We start from the raw sequence: 25,050 nt of genomic DNA, 5'->3' as shown, positions 1-25,050 counted from the left end.
GTTGTCTTTCAAGTAAAATTTATTGTGCAAATCACAAGACTGGGACCATCACCTCTCAAATTTAAATTTCAATGAATCAGTGGCATTGTTTGAAGTGGAGGCTATTAATTAGTTTGAATTTCCTCTTTCCCTTCTTAAAAAAAAAAAGATCCAAGAATTCCTTTCTAGATTATGAATTTACACTTGCTGAAATGTAAAATACAGTGGCTGAACTGGCGAATATCCATGAGATCAAATCCTTAACATATCTAATTGGTTTGTTAAATGAGACTTCAAGTCATCTCAACTCTCAAAGGAATTTTAGAGTGATGCCTTTGATAAATAAATGGCTAGCAATATTACACCAGGCCATGCATATAATTAGTGTATGCAACAACACAAAACCCGCCAAAGTTTACATGTGCTTATCTAAGCAATAAAGTGAAGGAGAAAGTAACATAAAATTAAGTGAACTTTTTACTGTGGAGCATTTAGCTGAAAGCAACCCAACTAGAAAGCGAATAATATTACAAAATCCCAACATTAATTTGCCTTGTTTTCGAAACAAGATAGAAAGTCTTGCCCTGTTCAAACATCTCTACATTAGTTGTCAATTTTGGCATAAACTAGCTCCACCATGCATCTCACCCAGCAATATATGGTAAATACATTAAACTTGCCATAGCCTCTTGCAGCCACTCATCCTCATCAGTTTTTATCTGCAAAATTATACAAGAAATAACATGAATAAACATGTTTGCAAATTGATGAATTCAATAAGAAAATGGAAAAGTAAAGAAATACTGAAAAGGATTTTGTCATAGTTATTCTTATATACAAAGATTGTCCCGTCAACTTCTAAGTATATACTCTCTAATCTCTTCTATGTCTTTATCACCATCTAATATATATATATATAAAAGTATAAAACACATTAATCAAAGAAAGATTATATATAAAATATAAGATTTCCAATCATACAAGGAAACAAATACTCATTTTAAAGGGAATAAACTCTCATAAATACACATAGAATTCTTTGAAAAGTTGTGTATTATTATTATTATTATATATATATATATATAGAGAGAGAGAGAGAGAGAGAGAGAGAGAGAGAGAGAGATTACCTGCAAAGACTCACTACAGCAAAACTCCTGCTCCTTGTGAGGGTTGTCTTTCTTTTTCCTTATCATTTCTTCTTCACATAGTTCACTGTTCCTTGCAAATCGCCCACGAACTCTGACTCTCCTGTCAGCTAGGGTCTTGCGACATGCATACTGTATACAGTGGATTATGGAGTAAATGCACATGTAAGAGGTCAGACTATGAAATGAACAAAAACTATTCTACTGTGTCTCTCCAAAGCTACTTGAATGAGAGCAAGCGTGTGTGCGCGTATGCGTGTGCGTGTGCGTGTACCTGTCTACAGGTGTGTCTGAGAGAGAGAAAAAGAGAGATACAGACCTTGATGGTCTTATTGAAGTTCCTCTGGTTTCTCTTCTTCATATATCTTAGAATCCTTTCCTTCCTTTCTTCCTCAGAGTACCGACCAACTTTGATGTTAGACTCTTCAATCAGAGGTGGTTGATTACCTTGAATTCCCTGCAACAAAACACAACATTGAAATAAAATTAGTGCTAACATAATTAACATATAGCTAATCTAAATCATTTTTCCTCAAATAAGATGAAAATTTTCAAGCTCTAATTCTCTCATCACATGGAAAGAGATTTTCTTAAATTGTTACAACTGCATCTAGAGCAATCTCAAACTAGCTTGTTCAGTAAATTAGCTTCTTTACCATTGGCTCAATAGTACGTATAGTTTATGCTATATTTAGAGAAACTAATAAAGTTCGGTTTTCTTTAGTTAATAGAGATATAAAAGAAGTTCCTTCACTCTCGATATATTTGCTTTGTTTTCAAATTTCTAATATATATATATGCTTTTTTTTCCTACAACCCCAATCAATAATATAAGCTTACCCAATTTTCTCCAACAGCAGGATAAACAGGCTTAAGATCCTCCAAAAACCCACAACATTCATCTCCAAAGTCACACATAGTTTGTTGGTACCCGCTACCAAAGTTGCCAACTCCAGCCATAGCACACGAATCCATTTTGTAGTCAGGCAATGCCGGCATGGCTGCTAAGTTTGTCGACGATGTCCCGAGTAGCCCTGGAATTGATGGCATCCTATTGTCGGATACTGATGACACAATATGATCAATTGCACCATTATTATCAAATAATGGCACTAAACTTTCTTGACCAGTACTCCATATTGGACCAGTACCAAAAATTGTACCATGGCCAACACCACCACTATTCACACCTGCAGCCATAGTTGGTGTAGAAAACTGAGAAAGATTATCAGTAGCCCATGTGCAATCGGGGTAGAATTGAGGAATAGAAGCCATTACAGAGGAAGAGAGAGGCTTGGAAGTGCTTGATTATAATGGTGTCTGATCTGGGTTTGGCTTTATGTGACACTGACCCTTTTTCTCTAAGCCTTGAACTTATATAGCAATGTGATAGTGCACTGGCTCTTGGCCAAGTTGTTCTGCTGCCAGCTTGGACAACTGAATGACCCACTTTCTTTTTGGCATAATTAGCTTAAAACTAACTCATACGTCACTGTGTGTTAAGCTCTAACTAAGTGTTATATAATGTTTTACTGTCTTATTAAGCTGTCACTATGTGTTAAGCTCTGTAAACGCGTAAACTTTGTAACAAAAATCAGTTCTTTAGGTTATCATTTGGTTAATTTTGATAAGCTAAAATTACTACAAATTTTTACTGCAAAAAGTGTTAGCTTAAAACTAACTCAACTGTCACTACTTTATGACTTATTTATAAATCACGTGAAAAAATTCTATACCACTTATTATATATAATTAACGTGATCAATATAGCCAATATCATTAATAATAAATAAATAAAAACTTGAACTTGTTATTTAGGAAATTTTAGTTTAAAACTAACTCATCTGTCACTACATTATTACCTACTGTATTTAGTTACAAATCACGTGAAAAAAAAAAAAAATCTCTACCACTTATTTTAAAGATTTTAAAGTAGACTTTTTGCAATTCTACTATTTAGTTGGCAAAAGTGTCACACCCTATTTAGAATGGTGTAACTATGGTAGCTAGATAATTATTGGATAGTTTTCTTCTCACTAATTCAAGGTGGGTTGTTTTGATATATATCACATAAACAAAGCAAAACAGATAACCATTTTTAATCATCTAATATGATTCCCTTCTTTTCAAAATTGTCAAATAATTTTGAATGCTTTTGTACACCCAATTAATATAGCCATAATCATTTCAACAAGTGAGAAAAATGAATTATTATTATTACTATTACTACATACAGTCTTGGTTGTGCAAACTAGTTAAGGAAGATATATCATTTGGAACATAATTTTTATTGGACTCAAATTGTTCAGATATGATTCATACATGATGAAAATGCAGAATAGAAGAAAAAGGTGATGATAAAGTGAAATGGAGAGGGGTTCATGTGAATATTATTCTTATTTACTGTTTAAAGGCTAAAGCTGTGTACACCCATAAGTACTATATATAAAGATCTGACCTAGTCATGTAGACCAGGAATCTAACACATGGGCTTGTTAGATTATGCATCCACATATTTTCCCTTTTAATCTTCCCAATTTTCATAGCTTATATATATATAATATATATGCCATGCAAAATGACATTTGTTATCCTCGCTATAAATTGTGCATCACAGTCCTATGTTGACACGTGGCACCAAAATATTTGCCCTCGTATGGAGGATAGCTTTGCATGAAAAAAATAAAAAATTGAACATATTCTCTGCGCTGTTGTTATTAATCAAAGGAAGGAAGATTCTTAATTCTGCATGCCCCGTAAATCAAAACTTCCATTTGGTACAAAATGTCATGTCTCTGTCTGTCCTTGTAAATGATAACATGTTAATTCTCTCTCTCTCAATCCTGGCTCAACTCTGCTTCCATTTAAGAGGAGGAAGGCCCAGGAGTTTTTTTCTTTTCATTTTTTTCTTTTTTCCCTGGCCAGTTAACCCTAGAGTACAGTAAGTATATCTTAAAGCATTAAAAAGTGTATTTGTAAAAAATAAATAAAATAAAATATACCTAAAAAAATGAATTCGTATAAATTGTACAGAAGCTTAATTAGTTGAAAAATAAGATCATTCAAGTCAGGACAATTAGTAGAAATCTCAAAACCTTCACCAGCATCTCAAGATCTCCATCAAATCTAACAGAGATCTCAACATACCCATCAAATATATCAAGCAAAGAATGGTGGCACAACAATGATCACAAAGGCAAGGCATTGAGCTCTACACTTCGAACAAGTCAGGTTCATTAGATTTCCATATGGAAAACTCGCCACTCGACCTTGATTAGGTTTCATTGATGCCACCCCAGCTAAACCAATTCTCAAAGCCAATGTTTTTCGGATGGGTGTCTTTGGGTCAATCGGGCTTGTTGAGTGCAAGTGTGGGTTGATGAATGCCATGATTAGGAGAAATTATAAAGTATTCTGGTGGACCATATTACTTGTCCATCATTCCATTAAAATACTCTCATTTATTTAAAATTACTAAGTTAGTAATTAGTTTTTGTTTTAAAAAATAGCAATTTTAAATAGGTGGGAGCTTTTTAGTAAAATGGTGTACCACGTCACTTGTCCACCATGAGAACCTTATAATTTCTCCATAAATAGCTATTTCATGCTTTTGAACATATCCCTCTTTTTTTTTTCTTTTCTTTTTTTGTAAATACTATTTTGCCCCTAAATTTTACCAAAAATTTGTTTTTATCTCTAAACTTAAAAAGTCTGTTTTTCATCCCTATACTACTGAAAAATTCGATTTTCATCCTTAAACTATTAAAAATATTTTACTTTATATCCTTAAACTTAAAATAAACAAATAAAATAAAAAATAAAAACTATTTTTATCCCTAAACTATTAAAATATATATATATATATATATATATATATACCTCTATTTTTGTCTCTAAACTATTAAAAAAACACTTTACAAAGTTAAAGGATGTGAAGAAAATTTAAGTTTAAAGACGGAAAAAATAAAATTTGTTAAAGTTTAAGAATAAAATACTATTACTTTTTTTTATGGGATAATGAGTGAGTCTTGGTCCTAAAGAGGGTGGGTGGGAGCAAGAAAATTTGAACCAATGGCCTCATTGATGTGTAATTCGGATTCCAACTAATTGCGTTACTTTCGAAGATTACGAAATCACCCTTCTTACTGATTCAGAAGCTTCAATTGGAGGAATTAGAATAAAATGCTTTGTGACAAATCATTTTGACTATGATTAGCTAAGCTAAACCACTACTTTAGAGACACAAAGTGAATTACAATTGAAAAATTCCTTCTTACGGGTTTGCAAAGCCATATTGCTTGCGTGCTAGGTTCCCTCTTGAGGTGCCAAATAAATTATCAGAATATTAATTATGAAAACCTGTAATATACCTAGTTTACGACATTCGCATGCACGCCCAATTTAAAGTAAGACACTAATCCAAAGCTAATGGTAATGGTAATAGATAATAGATGATAATGATAATGATAATAATAAAGGTCATATGCGCTTTGTTTATAAGTAGCAGAACTAAGAGGTTCACTACTAGTACTTTCGTTTTTCTTTTTTGAATACTTTTTCTGCATTTGAATGGTATCTGGTTCAAAAAAAAAGATTTCTTACATTTGGCACGATAGCTTTTGTTATCTCAAAAGATTCCTAATCTTACCAACTAAGTATCGTATACAAATCTCTCTCAAAAAAAGTATCGTATACAAATATATAAATTTGGAGAGCAACTTGGTAATGTAAATTGTCATGAAACTAATTACTGCTGAAAGGCAATGTATCTTAGAGGCTTGTGGCTCAAATGTTAACATTCTCTGTCTATTTGCCACAAAAAGCAAAGTAATAGATAGAGATAATGGAAGATTTTTCCAGACACAGTACATAGTATCAGGTGCCTGTGGTTATAGCCTTTCCATCCCATCATCCAACATAATAACCGGCCAGCCATCCTGACCCCCACTTGCGTGTCTCAAATATGGGCCTCCTGAAGTAAAGAATTTTCCTTGGTTTTCACTTGAAATTCATGTAAAAAGACAAACATTTACCCTGCCTTTTAGACCCTAAAGACATAGGTGTCATGGTTGATCAAATTCGAGCCCAGTTTTATAGTAACCTGCTGGGTTAGAGGTGGCATGGCAAGCTACCATCTAAATGGGTTATACAATTCGAATGTGGATTAGCCACATTCTTACTTAAACCAGCGGCTCAATTGTGACATATATTCTGTCAATGGCAAATTGCAAATTACACTCCTAAAATTTGTGATTATCTGAATTCTACATTCTGAAATTTCAGAATTTAAATTTTACCTCCTAAAGTTTGAGGGTTTGGATTTTATACCCTAGCGTTTCAAAATTTGAAATTTATCCACTAAATTTTAGGGGTATTTGGATTTTACTCCTCAAAATTTGGGAGTATTTGGATTTTATACTCAGGAGTTTTTGAATTTGGGAGTATTATGTCCAAACACTCTCAAACTTTAAGGGATAAAATATAAATTCTGTAACGTCAAGATATAAAATCCAAACACCCCAAACTTTAGGAGGTAAAATCTAAATTCTAAAACTTTAGGATGTAAAATCTAAACACCTCTAAACTTTAAGGATGTAATTTGCAATTTACTCTGCTATAAAAAAATTATTAAAAGAAACAAAAAAAAAAAAACTGTGATATATATAATAGCATAAAAAAAGAAGGGGGGGGGGGGGGGGTGTGGTTGGGGTTGGGTGGGGAGTAACCATAACTTATTTCCGGTATATTCAAAACTACAGTTTTACATTTGCTTAGTTTTTTTTTTACAAACCCATGTAAATAAACCCTCCCAATCCACAAACATTTTTTGCTCTTTCAATCCCCAAACATTTTTGTTTCGTAGAAATTCTAATGATATAGCCCACAGCCTGGCCAAATGGTCTCGCAAGCATAATATATTTGGTTCTTTTGATATAGGCTGATGCCCTCCCTTGTTTTGATACTATTATCAAGGTCGAGGTATGCATTCCTACTTCTTTATAGTTCTTCTATTCTATTTTAAATAATAAATTCTTCTTTCCCGTAAAAAATAATTAAATTAATAAACTCTCCCAAAGGAGAACTTTATTTTTAAATTTAAAAATAAAAATAAATAAAAAATCCTTGTCTCCACACACACATATTTATAAAACATGTATTTATTTCAGGTGTAACAAACATGTTTTCATCAATCTATCTTTACATAACTGAAGAAAAATATTATCTTTCACCAAGTCACTATGTGATGTCTGAATTATACATTGATCATAGTTAATATTCTCCAAACGTCTTAAATCAAGGGTTTTTTTTAATTAATCTAGAGATTTCACAATTAGAGTATATAACAATTTGACAACTTTTAATTGATGTAAATGATAAATTTGTTTTTTTAGAAGAAAATGATAAATTAGTTGACTGTGTGGTTGACATGAACAATGAATACCAACAACAACAACAAAAAGTTGGAAAACCACGATTACTGCATGGAAGTTGTTTATAATAAGACTTGATAGCATATTATGGGCGACCGTTATCCTAATTCATGTGGGCTAATGGCTCTTACTGTAGGCTAGAGTTTCGAGAGTATGTTATTACTAGCTCCCACATTTAGGTTGAACAACCTCAAGCTTCATGAGCTAAAGTCTAGCTCAATTATTTTGAGTGTCTAAAATGATATGAGTAGATTATGAGGACTGTGTGTTGATTTTATTCATATCAACACAAATTTTAATTCATTTAAATAATAAAACATCATTTTTATATGCCTAAAGATTTACAACCCATTATTTTTAATATTAGAAAAAACATATAACAAAAGTAGAGACGTTAAAAAAGACTTGTGTCTTTTTCTTCTTTTTTAAGCAATAGATCCCAAACTCCAAGCCATGGAAAACTTAACGATAGAAGTTTTTCCTATCTTTCTATTTTTTCATCCTCTCAACCAAACATACAAGAGGTCCGTTTGGGTAGTGCGACTACGTCCGCGTTTTCACTATTTTGGGGTTTTTTTTTTTTAAGTCCAACGTATTATCCACTGTTCATTGGCCATGAACAGTGATTTTAGGCCAATGAATAATGATGAACAGTAAAAAAAATTTTTTTTTTTTTATTATTTTCAATTTTTAGTTTTCAGCAAAATAAGCTGTATCCAAATGCACACAAATTAAAAAACAAAATCTTTAAGAAAAATAGAGGATTTCAAAACACGATCCATCCAGCACCCAATTATATATATATATATATATATATATATATAAACACACACATACACTCTTATTTTTAAGGCTAACCCGCCATGTATCCGAATGGTAATGGCATGATATTGGCACCAACTTACCCTCCTGAATTCACCTATGGAAATTCATGCACATACCATACCCAGTATCATAAATACAGAAAAAAATAAATAAATAAATAAAATTTTAAGTCATTTGGCGATTAGGTTGAGGCAATTTGTACGAATTTTACTATTGTGCCTGTTGCGTAGTGCCTACTTAAATGAATAAGTTCGAACATGAGGAGAAACCCAGCCCCAGATCATGGTCAAAAGTGTCAGGCTTGTGCATGGCCCGCTCAAGCTTCTATCTGTCTGGGGAGCCTTTATCACATGTTCTGGATCATGATAAATTTCATTCTAACGAGACAAATAAGACCCACAATCTTTGAGTTTATATGCATCTATACCAATTTTAAAATCCACTTGCTCAAGAACCCTAAAAGGTTACTTATATTTATCAAACCTTTTTTTTTGGTCAATGAGATTTATGATTCGTATACTGTGGTGGCGTATTTATTTTTTAATTATATTACCACCGTTTAATTAGTGTAACATTTTATCTTACACAACTAATAACTCTACATTAGATCAACTTTGGCAAACTTATATTAGATTACATTGTATTACCATTCCCTTTACAGCTATAAATAACTTAAACATTTTGTTAATTTGATTAACAAAGAGAACCCATATTCAATTAATTGTATGTATGAACAGTTAGGTTTATGATTTTTTTTATTTGTTATATATATATATATATATATATCTTATTTAGTCATGGTAATTGATACCAAACTTCTAATTAATTTGCATCAATCCTGGCATGTAATCCAACTATTTATTGAAGCAAAAAAAGAGTTGTTTTTGAATTTGTGTGTTAAATCTTAATTAAGTTTGCCAACTTTGTTTCTTTAATGATACTTGGGTTTAATTTACACTTAGTGTAACATTTTATCATACACATCTAAAATCAATCTTCATTAGATCAACTTTGTGGCAAACTTACCATTATTACATTGTATTGTAATACCCTTTATACCTCTAATTAATAACTAAAACATTATGTTTGATTAACAAAATGAACCCTAAACTTTTAATTAATTGTGCATTTCTTCCTTTCCTTTTTAAGGAAAGACAAAGAGGATGAGGCCCATATATATAATGGAGTTTAGTCGAACATGAAATTCACAGAAGTTAATTTAAGCCATTTTATGATAATTTGATAGGTGGAAGAGGAAAGATTTGAACCCAAAATGTCTCCGTTAATAACTTTAAGAGGTGTTAATTAGTTAAATTACAAAACTCTTAGAAGGTTTATGTCATTTTAAAAGGGAACAAAATTCATAGTATAATCGAATTAACATAATTCCCAATTGTTATACTGCATGAAAAAACAAACAAAACCTTTTGTTTAACATAATCCTGGTAAGAGTAAATTACTCTCCAATCATCTAAGATTCTAACATAAATACATCTTTTATCTCTAAAACCCCGTCCCCAAATTATTCAGAGTCCCCAACAAGCTCATGTTGGTGCATGGTGTATGTTGCCTAGAAGTGAATCTATAGCCTGATTTTCAAGCATAAGATCGCTACAGCATTTTATTTTTATCTTTTCAAATTTTTGGGGTCTTAAGTCCCTACAGCACTTTTCACCATTCCATCATTTGCATATAAGAATTATTCGTGTTCCATAGTACACTTTTATTTTTCCTAGCAAGCTTAGATACTCTTTTGTTGATTTGTCAAGCTTTTCGTGTACAAATACATTTTCTCTCTTGCATCTTAGGGTAGGAATTTTCTCCCTTGTCTAAACGCAATTAGAGAACTTTTCTTGTTCGCAATCTTTTGAATGATTTGTTTAAGCAATGATATAGAATAATCAAAGGAGGCTCAACTTGCCAGGCCCAAAAAAATACAAATAAATAAATATCAACAAAGCTCTAACTGGGGCAGGTAGCCCAAAATCTATTTTCTATAACCTTTTTCTTTCACTGATACCACCCAAATAATTGTTATTAGAATATTCATAATCAATGCCGTTATTCACCGTTCAAAAATATATATCTGAAAAAATTTACGTCGAACATTACCTTTCAATGCTTTCATGCATGCCACAAATGACAAAAAAAATTTCTATCCGACATAAACACTATAATTTTCTGCACGCCATAAACTCTTTATTCCCCTTATCTTTTTTTTGCACAATTATTCCCTTTATCACAAAACTGTTTTACTCCTAAGAGCCATAAGAAAAATTGACTGGACGATTCTTCAAATTTGTTTTTATTGATATAATAGGAGTCTTAATAAAATGAGAGGGTATATGGTGTATCCGGTATATGTAATCACCCTCTCACATAGGATGAGCCTTACGCTTATGAAATTTACCCTTATATAAGAGGATGGTTACATATACCAGATACACAATATCCTTTTTCCTAAAGAAGGCACATCCAAAGGAGTGAATTATTAAGTGCATCCACACGTTGACATGTGCTATTGTGAAAGCAAAATAACGTGTAGATCTATTAGTATCGTTAGGGACAACTTTTTTCACAACTAACAATGTCTGTTGTGGACAAAACTCTTGTACCTCTCAATTGGCATCTCGAAGTGTTTCCAACCTAAACATCCATGATTCAAATCCTCTCATCCCTGACAATCAATTTATCAAAAAAAAAAAAAAAAAAACAATGTCCATTATGATTGGAACATCACTTTCACCTAATTCACCATTTAGATCATTTTTATTATGCACAACAAATTATATCAATAATTATGAAAAATATTATCTCCATAGACTTATTACAAATCTAAACAATGACACATCTATGAAAGAGTAGCATGCTAATAGCAAGGGTTTATTTATTAAAAATTCTAAGATCACGTAAAAAAATCATAACTTTTATCACAATTACCCGTGTGACAGACTGAAGGTGGTTAATAAAAAATGATAGGTTCATATAAAAATAATAAGCAGACATTCATAACCTACCACATAAGATGATTTTAGTAAGAATGATAATTTTTTACACGATACTAAAATTAGTCTTTATTTATACAGGACCTAGGAACTTGACACGCCTAGAGTTACTATTTATTTATATAGGACGCGGGAACTTGACACGCCACCAAAGTCTTGCCTTTGTAAATAGTAAAGCATACCCAACATTGTAACAAAAAATGGGATAAATCATCCACGGCCCCACATATGCGACCATGGACTAGCTAGCACGTCAACTTGCATATCAATCAATTTGCACATCTAATCGCAGAACGGCACAAAGGACAGACAAGCATATCAATTTCAAAGTGAGAACTTAATCCCAAGGTCTCTTCAAAGACAAGCATGTCAATTTCAGTGTAAACTTAATCCCCAAGGTCTCTTCAAAGACAAGCCTTTGCTTGCAAAGCATTCTCCATTTTGTACAGCATGAAAGTTGAGACAATCATCCATAGCACAAAGCATCTGGCATACATAAACTAATGCAGAGTAAAATAAATATAGTATATAGATTTCTTTTGGTTGAGAAGAAAAATAAAAATATAACTTTATGCGAATTTACAAGTATGCCCTTATATAAAGAAGTTTTTTTTTCCTCTTATTTTTTTTTTTTATGGTGCTTCAAGGTTTTACAAGAACATCAACCAAGCAATAGCGTATTTACATTAACAAATAAATTGCAAGAAACTTCCAATTTTTGATAAATTTGTTGTAATATATGCGTAATGATATACATATGTTTAAATTTAATTTGGGTCAAGCTTGAACAGACTTTAGTTGGTTTTAATTAAATTCGGGTGAGGCCAAACTTGATCCATTCTTCTCTTTCTCCTTTCTCCTTTCAACTTTAATCTGGTTTCAATTTAATCATTTTGTCCAATCTCATTTTAGTTTTAGTATTTTTTCAGTTTCCAAAACTTTGTTTTGATGAACTTAACAATGAAAATTGAAATTGTACAGATGAACTAAAAAAGACTGAATTGAATCATGTCAAACTGAATCATCGCCCTCTCTCTCTCGACACTTGTCACCCAGTTGCTAATCTCTCTGTTTTTGTCTTTCTTCCCTATTCCCTAAGTTGCCTTCTCTTTCTTCTCTCTTCATTTTCATCCCGTCTCTTCCACCATCTCATCTCCTTTCTTCCTTACCAACCATTTCCAAACACACCCCCCCCCCCCCCCCCCCCAAAGTTTCTCACCACCACTTGACCTTCAAGACCAACTTTGGTGTCACAGATTACTAGAATTCCTATTCTTTGAGCCACGAAGCAAATGTTACTGCTTGTGATAGCAAACAAAGGTGAGGGTTTTGTTTAAAATGTGAGTTGGGGAGGGAGGTCAATCAAGAGCAACTGGTGGCACATGGGTGGAAAACACCTGACCACACCATTTTCTTTCCCCTCTTTTCTCCCCAACAAAACAACTGAAAAGGGCTCTCTCCCCTCAATTTTCCTTTCCCACATATCTATCCTACATTTCAGCCCAAACAACATAGCGTAAATGAAGCCGAAAAACAATAATGATAACAAAGACTATCACAACAACTACCTATCAAAAAAATAGGGCTCAAGGTTTCTGTTACAACATTGGCTGGAACAACAATCGCCATTCAACAAGTCCGGTAATAGGCAATATTTATTATTTGTTGCTAATAGCAACATGTTACATGCTTGATGCTACTTATCAAAATAATAATAATAGCAAATGTTACATGGTTGAGTAAACCAAGCTTGGCACAACAGCAATCAAATGTTGATAGGCAGTGATGTAATAAATGTAATTCAACATGCACACTAGAGCAAAAAAATAAAATCTCAATGATTTAATCATTTATCAGAGATGAATTGTATGAGAGAGAAGATGCAATATATCAGATGCATTGAAGAGCATTCCCTCTTTACAAGCAGTTTTAAGAAATGAATCTTCTAACAGTAATGTCTCTTAGATAGCCGAGCAGGTGATGCAGAAACCAAAGCATTTATTTACACAGCATACCTGCACTAAATGGGACATACTGAACCCTACAAAACCCTACTCTTGTTTGCTAAACTATAGCTGATCAAACTGATGTTGATCACAACTTCGACAAATTAAATACCACTCAAAGCAGCTAGGAACAAGTTTGGTCCACAACCTGCCAACCACTAATGGAAAATTGACCTGCAATCAATAATAGCGATCCAAAATCCAAACAGATTAATTCAAATTTTTCAAGTCCTTGATCAGAAGGCTAAAATAAGTAATGCAATTACAAAATAAATATAAACCACAAACATGGGAAAACAGGTCCAAACATGTGGATTCACTCAAAGTAGAAAGTCAAATGGAAGTTAACCTTTTTTTTTTAATCTTTAAACAAGTGTTTAGCGTTTCCCAGAACCTGGAATATCTAGGTCTGCAATGCTTTAAGTCCGCAATAACTTATGCTATTTGTTCACTACCACAGCAGAAACTCAGGCCATAGCAAACATTTTGAATTGAATGATAAATCTCATTGTTCGAGAACAATAACGGATGTTATTTTAAAATTAGTTATCATCGACACTGCTGATAAATATATCACGGAGCCATTTTATTGTCACCTTGCAAGATATTGCATAGAAATATTATTAATATTTATACATATTAAGATAAACTTAGCTCAAGAACCAGCAATTACAAAACTACAGAGCATGAAAATTGCAACAATCAAGCAAATCAGCCAAAGAATCAAAAGTAAGAACACCCAAAGCATTTTTCCACTCAAACAAAGTCTAGAGGAAAAAAACTTCAAATCATGAATTGATCTCTCACTTCCTTCAAGATTACAAGCTTTCCTCTCTCACCAAATACCCCACATGAGACAATGAGGGATGATGACCCAAATCACCGGAGATCTATGCCTGTTGAACTTGTTCAACCATCTAGCTAGCAGTTCCACAACCCCACCCAGCATAACCCACTAAACCCTGAATAATGAAAACATCATGTTCCAAATCTCTCTAGTAATAGGGCAATGCATAAGTAGTTTCCCCATCTCTCTTACACATGCAACACCAGTCAAACACAACAAGTGGATGCCTCCTCAAATTATCAGTAGTTAATATCCTCCCCAGAGCAACAATCCAGAGGAAGAAACTAACCTTTGTTGGCACCTTCAGCTTCCATGAGGTTTTCCAAGGAAAAGAGAGTTGGGTATTAGAATTATAAACCTTATAATAGGATCTAACATCAAAAATCTGCTTGGAAGATGGTTTCCAGCAAAGCTGATGCACTCCATTCCATCTCATCAAACCAGAATAGATCAAATCTAAGAAAGATGCAACTGAGTCCAACTCCTAATCTTGTGCTGGTTGAACAAAGCTGACATTCCAGTTAAAACTATACCCTGAGAGAGATAACAATTCTGCCACTGAAGCATCCCTATTACAAGCAATGCCATAAAGTTCTGGGAGGTTGTCCTTAGAGAGCGAATTCCCCACATAGATCAAGCAAAAATTTGATAGAGGAGCCGTCTCCCACCTTAAAACTAACAAAACAGAGAAAAGAGTCCCACCCCTTCCTAATACTCTTCCAAAGTTAGAACCATGGATCCTTTTTTTATTTTTTATTGACAAGTTATACACACATTGGGTGGATCTTGAACCCAAACCTCACCCTCCACCTAGGATTTATAAGCGGAGGAGGTGCCAAATGAGCTAGACCTCATTGGGTGGATCCTTTCTAACTAATTGGGTCAAGTACATGTATTTTTTACCTTCATGCCATCATATCTTCTAAGGTCTCTTTCATTTCCATGCTTATAATATCCTCTTCGTTATTTCTACCCATGGTATTACAAGCATCCTTCTACCCCTTTCCATCCAATCCGATTTAAATCCCGCTACGTTTACTTTTGCATCTTCACACAGCCATTGAGCCACATCATAAACCCTGGATGGAGGGTAAAATAACACAACCAATTTCAGAACCAACATACATTCTTCCAGGATCATGTCTGTCTTTTTTTATAATATATAACCAAAAAAATTAATGTCCATAGAATTGTTTACTGGTTGGATATTTGGTGGCACTCATTATGTAATTTCAGTCAGCATCATAAGTTAAATAGGAGGTAACTCTTGCATTAGACATTGATGTAAAACTTCTCAGAAATTTATGGTCCAATTGGTTGGGAGATGGAAAAGTGAGAAGGTAAAAGAGATTTTAGTTTCCCTCATTTGTGTTTAGTTGAGGGTGAAAGAGTGGAGGGATGGAAAACCTTTTTATTTGGTTGAGAAGAAAAATAGGAGGATAGAAAATAGAGTTTGTATAAATTTACCATCATATCCCTATTAGATTATAAAAAAATAAAAAGTAACGTTATATTTTTATTAAAAAAATTGTGTATGAATGGACACTATTTTTCTAAAGAAAATAGCACAAAAAATTCAAGAACCCAAAACTGTTATAATAATATAAAAAATAAAAAATAAAAAACAAAACAAACAAACAAAAAAAAACAAACAAACAAACAAACAAAACTGGTGTGAAAAGAAACAAATGAGCGCCCAAGACAAAAGAGAAATGAGTGAGACTCAAACATTGAAAAAAACTAAAAAGGAAGGGGGAAAAAAAAGAGTGAGACAACATTGAAAAAGACAAAAGACAAGAAACGAAAGAATACGTTTGTTGTGGTGCTAGAGGTAGTTTTGTCCAAAACATATAAGGAGCAAAGCTCCTTGTTTTCCTTCCTATTTTCTCGCCAATTTGGGGAGATTCAAATCTAGTGGGCCTGATGAGAAAAGACCCAGGCGCCACTAGTTTTCCTTCCTAAAATCCCTCCAACCAAACACCCCCAAAATTCATTTTCTCTACACTTTTCTCTCCCCCATTTTCCATCCCCCCTAAAATCCCTTCAACCAAACAAACCCTTAAAGTGTATTGGCAAGGGTGCTCAAGTTTGGAAGTCAAGACTAGGATTAGTTTTCTTGCTTATTCAGTGAGGCTGACAGAAACAAGCACCATAACTTTCATAACTTTTCTGTTTCATGAAAGGATTAAGTTGTTTCAATTCATTAGTACAATATTGAGAATTACACCTCTTTGCATCAAATTCCACATCAACTCTTCTTTGATTTTCTTGAACTAGAGAAGTAAGATTGTTACAAACCCCTGACAACAATGGCATTCCCCCCTTCTTGTTCTCACAAAGAAAAGCTTTCAGGTTTTCTTTGATAATTTTTGTAATAGAAGCACCCCTTCTCCCAAAGTTATGGGGCTATTTTGCCGAGTTCCTTAGAGAGAGTTGTCTCACGCCCCTAGTTATTCTCTACCTACCCACCTGTGTCGGTAGAATTAATCCAGATTTGGTGTTTAGTATGTCAAATTACCAGCTACAATATTACCAAGGAAGTTCAGTGATGTGGACACAAGATATAGGCCTCCAATTATACAGACCTATGGGCATGGATATAAAAAGAAATTGACCCAACCTATTGCCTAATGGATGAAGCCTGCTAATAATTGAGCCTAAAGACCTCACCTACCAAGCACAGCCATTTAATAATTGGGCTTTCTTTTATGTACTTTGTTACTCTATTCAAAGACCATTGGGTTCCATTTTTGAAAGAAAATTTTGAGATTGATAATAGCTTCTTTTAGTTATATGGTCTAGTGCCAACTCCAGCCAACCCTAGGTAGCGACTCTTTGTGGTTTCCTTTGCTATGGAGATAGTAACTTACTTCATATCATAATTGTTAAATTACTGATTGTCCTAAAAGCTAAAAGCTTAAACTGTTAGAAAATTGTGAATTTAATCACTTAACCATAATTCTAACACTCATCTCACATGTGGGCCTAAACTCCCCCTTAATAAGTGTTGTGTGAATTAAATCGCTGAACTATGATTCTAATACTCCCCTCATGTGTGGGCCTAACCTTCCCCTTAGTAAGTGTGACCCAACACGTGAGATTTTTAACATTTTAAATGTGAGGTAGAATAAAGCCAAGAATCGAACTCAAGAACTCCTACTCTGATACCATGTTAAATTACCGATAGTCCCAAAAGCTTAAGCCATAAGGAAATGGTGAATACCATAATTCTAACAATAATAAAGCAATTTTAACTCTTTGAAGTTACTTAGTGCTGAAGTAGTTTGAAGCAAGTAGCTAACAATTCATTGCTTCCTCCCTAAATATTCTAATAGCTTTACTCCAAGCCTAGTGATTTCTCCTATGAAGCAAAGCTTTAATCTAGAAGATATACTATTTTGGAAAGCTACTTTTAATTTTAAATCAATGTAAGTTCTATTATGTCTCAATGTGCATATCCTTGTTAGTACCTAGCCAACTTTTTGTGAAATATTTTCTTTTCTCTTCATTCTGACTAAAAATTATTCTTATCCACAACCTTTCTAAGCAAGAAAACCCTTTGATCTCAAGCATTCAATCTCAATGGTTATCTTGCATCCAACATGATGCCCATGAAAAAAAAATTATATGATTATATTCAAAAGTTACCCTTAGTATTTCAAAATTAATTGTTTCATTTGATCCAGTAAGTACATGAAAAATCATTATGTTATCACTTTATTCTAATATCATATATACTACTATGGAAGGTTTTGTATCCCTTACTCCAACAAAGTCAGAGCATTCTTATCAACTGAGATTCTCTACTATAAGTTAAGATGGAGATGACACATTTATCAGCACCAACTTCTAAACAGTTTCCTAGGAAATGATTCAGAAAGAGGCTCTATCATTATGGGAAACAAAGGAGTCCTGACTCCTTTGTGTTGTGCCTCTTTCATTAGGCTCTCAACACAGGTTTGTGGAAGAAAAGTTAAAATGAATAGCAAAGGATCAAACGCCTTCATATTAATCACCACTTGCAGATAATGCAATGCTCTATAATGATTCTCCAAATGATAAATCATATTAGATGCATTTCTTGGTGGCTTCAAAAGGCATGCAAAATTTACAATGAATTTGAATTAAAGTAAAGTAGACTGATCTCAGATGTAAACTAATTGTGGAGACAATTTTGTGGAACCTCAAAAGGGAAGGTATGACACACATGCCGAGCCTTGTGATGAAAAGATGAGTGAAGAATGGCTACTGATGTCTCACACACACACAGAGATGTTGACTGAAGATAGACATACCACTTATTAAAAACCATCACAAGCAATGTACTTTTGAGTTCTAGCGCACATTGCGGTTTAGCAATCCCTGAAATGATAGGTAAAGATCTTTGTTATCCGTCCCAAATATCTCTTCTGCTTTCCTTAGAGTTTCCTGAAAGGAAATAATTACAAACCATTTATCAGTTTAACATAGGTGCAAGCAGTTTACTTGCTTAAAAGTAGCAAACAACCAAGCATTCAACAACTCATTACCTCTCGAGTTTGCTTTTGAGCATTCAGTTCCTTGATATTGGCCAGAAATGCACTGAACTGTTCATATGATAGCCGACTCCTGATTATGGAAATATGTAAATCAGTCTGTAAAGAACCCCATCATTATTGCAGTAAATTAGTCAACATATATTGGAATAGAAATAATGGAACACACCTGGCTTGACGAAAAAACTCCTTTCCATCAATTCGAGGAGTCCGCCCTACACATTTTTTTTTTTTAACCGCAAAAGATAAAAGATAAATGAGACAGCATAATGAAACTATCTATTAAATGTAATTGAGACATGAGCTAATCAGCAGACTGTCATCATCTATTACAGGCTAGACGACCAGAAAATACACGTGCAAGCTGTATGGGGACATTAGGGTGACCAAAAATCACATCAAAGCCTACATAAATTGAAAAGGAGGAAACCTACTTATTGAAAACAGCAAAAGCCATCAAAACCGTACTCAAATACCAATAACCTTTAAATACCTGGCTGTGAACGTCCTCGAGGAGGAGAGTTTGCTGCTGATGACTGCTGGCTTGATGGGTACCACGAAGATAGTATGGCACGCCCTTCATATGGTGGTTTTGTGGGAGATGTTGCACCAGAAGTTTTCTGAGGAGATCCAACAGAAGAGTAACCTCTAGGGGATCCACTTGTGGAGATAATTTTTGGAGTTCCAGTTGGCGTAAGCCGTGGTGTGATATATGGAGTAATAGAAAATCTTTGCCCAGAACGCCATGACGCTGTGGACCAAAGTAGCTTACATGCATAAATTTATAACCTTTGATAACTTATATAATTTCAATTCAACTATGACAGGATTTACTAAGTAATCTTAAAAGGAAAAAATTTTTAAAAATATAAAGAAATTAAGATGCCTCAAATATATATAATAAGTTTATGTGACACTACTCTATAACTTTCAATTGGATGTGTATTTTGACAAATTAACCATTGGATTATATTTTCTCTACACACCCTCCATCTCCATACTAGCAAATTTTCAAGATGGTTTATTGATCAAATATTTAATTTTCCAGTTTTTTGTGTTTAAAAATTATAGGCAGAACATGTGTTTATTGATCAAAGTAATTAATATCCAATAAGTTAAGAATAATAATAATGTGTAATCAGTGGTGAGATTTCTAAAATATAAATAAATAAATAAGTTATTGAGAGAAAATCAAGATCATATGCACTATCAAATATGATTATAAACAAAATTGTAAGCTATTAAAAGGGAACCATGTAGAGGCACAACCTAAGCTAAAAAGACAAACAGATCATATACCTTCATCAGTTTTATTTGCTAGGTCTGTTGAGCCAGTCAAAGATTGATGTGCCACATAGCCATTTGCCCCCTCATCTGTAAGATTTAAAAAGATGAATGTATGATGCCAACCACATGCAGGAAACGCAAAAGAAACAAATGTGAGACCCTTGACAAAGAGCACAACATCTGCTAGATAATATTAGTTCATAATACGGTCACATTTATCAAAAGATTCATGAAGTCAGGTAATATACCCTTATCAGGATACGCCCTAGGAACCAGTTGGTCACATGTACCAATATCAACAGTTTCAGCTGTCTGTTAAAACAAAACATAAAAGCTATTTATTTCTCAGGGAAAAAAATTCATTAATACAATAGATCCATATAACTCATGAAATGTCTTGTTAAAAAAAAGAGTAGAAACAAACTAAATATGGAATCTTACAGATGTGTCATCATTTAGGGACTGCATCAGTTGTCTCTTAAATTGTTCCAACTGTCAATTCAAAAAGAGAGGCCAGCAGTTATCAAATAAGCTTTCAGCATCCACAATAAAGATTTGGTAGCAACAAACATGTTAAACAAGCAAAACTGAAAGTAACAAAAGAAAGAAACTCTAAACAGAAGAACAAGGGACAATGGGCAACATGAGGGAACCAAAAAACTGAGAGTCCTAATTTAAAAAACAGGTCAGTAACTTTATCTCTCGAGTTAATATAGTAAGGAATTCCATAAGTACAGTTAGAAGCACTATATTTCATCCTGTCTGCTTTATAGTGCTTCTACCTATCCAAAAAAAAAGGAAGAAGTACTATGAAGCAGAGAAGATGAAATACAGATATGGATAAAAATAGAAAAAGGAATGGAAACAAGAAAATTCCATACAAATTGAAAGATGAACAAACTCATTTGCTGAAATAAACATAATTGCAGTCATGTATTAAGGGGGAAAAAAAGCAGATTTTACTAGTAAGTTAAACATGCACCCAGTAAATCTTTGAACTGAAACTAAAAACTCATCCTGCACCTTTCCCAGTTTCCCTTACAAGAGGTGAAGATGACATTTGAGCTACAGTATGCTATTCTCCAAAGAAATTTGCAAGAAAAACAATACAGAAATATAAAAATAAAGCTAGGAATTAGTACATAGGGTTGGCAGGAGTTAACACTGTGATAGGACCTATTAATGAAGATTGATTTTATTTGGCCTTATAAATCGTGATTGACAAAGATGGATGTTATTAGAGAGATTTGATTGCTATTAGATTTTTATTTTCATATGTGATGTAATGTCATTATGAGCTTATTTTCTTTCCTTATTTGACATAATTAGAAGAGCCTATTAAAAGACCCCTGGACTCACTATTGTAGATAGTTGATCACGGATTAATGAAGTTTGGGTTGGAAGTTTTCTTTCACTGCTTGGTGGCAATGGTGATTGTAGTGTTCCTATCCTTCACCAATGCTTGATGTTGATTCGAAACAACCCTAGGTGGTGATTCCTAGATTTATTTTGCTATTTTCACTAATTGGTGGTGATTCCTAGGTTCTGTAATTTTTGTTCCTTTTGTTTCCTCAAACATCAAGTCCTCTTTTGAGAGTGCATTGTCCTGCATCCAAATGAATGAAAAACCACCTTGTTAAACAAAAGTAGATATCAAAGAAGCCCAATACTAAGCATTTTTAAGGCCTTTGAACATCACCAAGCAGGTCCAAACTCTAACCAGGAGCCACTAGGCCATATCAGATGGACTCAATTTGGCATATCTTTCCTGGCCACTTGAAGCAGATAATCTTACAATCAAACTACATGTGATTCATATCAAATTGGTATTAACATCCCAAACAATAAATTTAATTTAACTTCTGGAAAATAAAATGAAACAAGGTAAACATAGAGGAAATGCCAACTACAACAGATGCCAAACTTAGCATCATACACAAACATTAGCAGTTCCTTGTGACGCAGTTATTTCTATAAACTTATTTAAGAAATCAGCAGCTAAAAGTTCATGGCAACAGATTAGTCTACATGTAAAATGTTTCTGATATTTCACATTAGCTAGACATTTTAAATGAAGTTACATCTATCTGTTCTATACAATTTTTTATTAAATGGTCATTACAGTTGTCTTAGAAATCAATTGTGTGGAAGTTTCAATATACTAAACCTTGAACCAAAACCTAGGATCTGATTGACAATAATGATTTTTTTTGTTAATCTAGCAAATGTTAGCATGTTAAAGTTTTTTTTTTTTTTTTAATTTGGTGGGAATGAAATAGGGATGAAATAAAAATATATGATGGAAGGAATGACCAAAACGAATTTTGCTTTGATGGAGGCAAAGCCTACCATTATATTCCAATAACTTTTTTTCCAACTCCATTGACTCACTTTTGCCATCGATTATGGAAGAAAGAATAGAAAGAGAAAAGGCAGCCCAAAATTTCACCATACAACTCATTATAGTATTCTTCAATCATGAAGAAAAAGTTGCAAGATTAATAGAATAGAAAATAAAAGAACCTTAGCAAATGAACAACTAGATGACTAAAATTCAACCACAAACAAATATTAAAACCTCACCTTTGCCAAATCACGGCCAAGCTTCTTTGTAGTTATTTCCAAAGAATCCCGTTCCCTTGAAAGCTTCATCTTCAATCCCAAAAAAAAAAAAAAAGGAGGCAAAAATCAGTTTCAAATGCTTCATTCTTTTAATGAGGATTTGAAGGGAAATAGATGGAGGCTAAAACCCATCTCTCTTAAGACCATAATACACCTACTTGATTTAAATTAGTTTAACATTTGCAAAATATCGAACTTGTCATAATTCAATCAAAGTTTTATTTTTTTTCAGTTTTCTTGGAAACCAGGCAAAGATTAAGGTCTCAAATCATTCACAAAATCCATACTTATAAGGGCCAACATTTTCATACAGCATACTCATATAGGCCCATCCTTTTTATACAATTCCACTCTCTAGGCTTAATAAAAACAATTTTACTGAACTGATTCCACCCATCATTAATTGACAACCCAAAATAGCATAGATCAAATCAGTTTGCTGGCAACTACAGGACTGTCTAATATATCTACTTATTCGGGTTTCTATCAACAAGTAGGGTCATCAGTTTCCAGTCAACAGCACACAACACAACTATAAAAAGCTTCAATAGAGTTTAAGAGTGTGTTTGGATTGGCTTATTTTCATTGGCCTATTTTGTTTAAAGAAATTAGATATGTAAAAAAACAATTGTAACTAGAGGGGGAAAACAGCTGGCTTTGAAAATTATGCTGGCATTTTAAGCTTAAACAAACAAACCCCTTTTTTATTGAAAATAATAATATGTAAAATTCAAAATTAGAAATTGCTAACTTCACCTTTCTCTTCTTTTTGAGCATATATAGAGCACTACTTTCTCATATTCTAATTGCAAATTATCCCAACTTAAATTTCTCATTGAAAAGGTTACACAATCAAGCTTCACTGTAACTCTAATCAAATCCTACTCATTTCCAAAATCCCAAAACTAGAAAAAACTCAAAAAGTATTTCACAATTTCCTTCCCCCCCCCCCAAAACTCAAAAGCTTTCTTTTCTTTCCTCCTCCCAAAAAATTCTACTCATCCAAACAGCACAAAAACCCACCAAATCATCATTCAAAGCTATACAACTTAAATAAACATTTTTTTATTATTAAAAAAAAAAAAAAAAAACACCACCATACACATTGTCTGAACTACACAACTATTTTATTCAATCGAGCTAAACAGTAACACCCCACACTTTATGAAAAATAACTATAACTTACCCAAAAATAAAATAACATAGAAACACTCAAAACTTCCCCCCAATTTTTTCTCAACAGACAAACAGCACCAAATCATTGCTTTCATAACAAAATAATTAACTATTATTTTTCATTAAAAATAAAACACACACAATTCATTGTCTTTGACTCACACAACTATTCATTCAATTGAGCTAAACACCCCCACACTTAAACATAAAAATAAAAAAATAAAAAAAACATAGGAAACATCAAATTTTTTTTCCCCAAATTTTCTCAGCAAAACAATCAACGCCTTAAAGCATTAGAGAGGCAGGTAGGTAGGTAGGTAGGTAAGTACGTACATTATCATCGAGAGCGATATTGAGTCTGGCCTGGGCCTCCTGGTAGGCTCGCTCGAGCGAACCGAACCGGTCCTCGAGGTCGAACAGCGCCTGGTCCTTCTCGTGAAGGCGGTGGCGCATGCGGCCCACCTCGGACTCGAGCTTGGACACGCGCGAAGCCAGAGCCATGGACGTGATCTTCCGGGCCAGATCGAGTTGCTCATAGGGATCCGTGGGAATCACCGAGAGTATCTCGTCGGGGAGCTCGAAGTCCGGGCCCACCACAGTCACGGTCCCACCTCCGCTGCTCTGCTGCAACATACCTGATCACTGCTCCCCTCACTCTCTCTCTCTGTGTCTCGATGAATTTTTTTGTGTAGTTGGAGAAATGAAGAAGTGGGACAGGTGATGTTATGAGTATCTGCTTTTTTTGGACTGGACGGGTTTGATTTGGTTTGGTTTCGATGTTAATTTTTTTTCGTTTTTGTTATAATTATTATTAGTATTATATAGCTGTCTTCTTTTTTTTTAAGTTCTTTCTTTTTGTCTTTTTGTGTGTTTGTTTGGTACGAAGAATGACTTGAATTTTTCGTGACTTTTTTGAGTTTGAAATTTATGAGCTGGAGCTTTCCCTCCATTCCGACACGCAATAATATGCCAAAATCTTTTTTAAAAAATAGAATACAATTAGGCCGGCCCAATGGATTGCGAATCTTAAATAATATTTAACAAGTGTTTTGTAGAATAATTTTTTTTTAATCTTTTTTTTTTTTACTTTTTAACATGATTTTTTTTTTAGAAAATGCTAAAATTATAACAAATTTTACTACAAACTGGTGTTGTAATGAATGTAATCAATGACATGAGCCTTACAAAAATA

General features: G+C 33.5%; 2 protein-coding genes across 2 annotated transcripts; both read right to left on the bottom strand.

Annotated features, from left to right (window-relative positions):
* Nucleotides 1-287: 287 nt before the first annotated feature.
* LOC126724375 (uncharacterized) lies at nt 288-2,460 on the bottom strand. Its single transcript, XM_050428938.1, has 4 exons — nt 1,965-2,460; nt 1,444-1,581; nt 1,107-1,256; nt 288-698 (listed from the first exon to the last, which is right to left on the bottom strand). Exons 1-4 carry the CDS (start codon nt 2,397-2,399, stop codon nt 624-626), a joined length of 798 nt encoding a protein of 265 aa, XP_050284895.1. The 5' UTR covers nt 2,400-2,460; the 3' UTR covers nt 288-623.
* A 10,739-nt stretch (nt 2,461-13,199) lies between these two features.
* On the bottom strand, nt 13,200-24,638 carry LOC126720684 (uncharacterized protein At4g15545). Its single transcript, XM_050423432.1, has 10 exons — nt 24,192-24,638; nt 22,644-22,712; nt 20,502-20,552; nt 20,309-20,372; nt 20,073-20,147; nt 19,267-19,524; nt 18,943-18,988; nt 18,768-18,846; nt 18,534-18,666; nt 13,200-13,565 (listed from the first exon to the last, which is right to left on the bottom strand). Exons 1-9 carry the CDS (start codon nt 24,489-24,491, stop codon nt 18,574-18,576), a joined length of 1,035 nt encoding a protein of 344 aa, XP_050279389.1. The 5' UTR covers nt 24,492-24,638; the 3' UTR covers nt 13,200-13,565; nt 18,534-18,573.
* Nucleotides 24,639-25,050: the final 412 nt, after the last annotated feature.

The sequence above is a fragment of the Quercus robur genome, chromosome 4 (genome assembly GCF_932294415.1).
Source record: "Quercus robur chromosome 4, dhQueRobu3.1, whole genome shotgun sequence".
Classification (NCBI taxonomy): domain Eukaryota; kingdom Viridiplantae; phylum Streptophyta; class Magnoliopsida; order Fagales; family Fagaceae; genus Quercus; species Quercus robur.
The sequence above is the reverse complement of the archived record's forward strand: the minus strand, read 5'-3'. Positions and strand labels throughout refer to the sequence as shown.

Coding starts and splice junctions, on each gene's coding strand:
- LOC126724375 (XM_050428938.1), bottom strand. CDS start 2,399: ATGGCTTCTATTCCTCAATTCTACCCCGATTGCACATGGGCTACTGAT. Junction 1,257..1,443: donor ACTTCAATAAGACCATCAAG/GTCTGTATCTCT, acceptor CACTGTATACAG/TATGCATGTCGCAAGACCCT. Junction 699..1,106: donor GCTGTAGTGAGTCTTTGCAG/GTAATCTCTCTC, acceptor ATAATTTTGCAG/ATAAAAACTGATGAGGATGA.
- LOC126720684 (XM_050423432.1), bottom strand. CDS start 24,491: ATGTTGCAGCAGAGCAGCGGAGGTGGGACCGTGACTGTGGTGGGCCCG. Junction 19,525..20,072: donor AGCAAATAAAACTGATGAAG/GTATATGATCTG, acceptor TTTGGTCCACAG/CGTCATGGCGTTCTGGGCAA. Junction 18,989..19,266: donor TCGAGGACGTTCACAGCCAG/GTATTTAAAGGT, acceptor AAAAATGTGTAG/GGCGGACTCCTCGAATTGAT.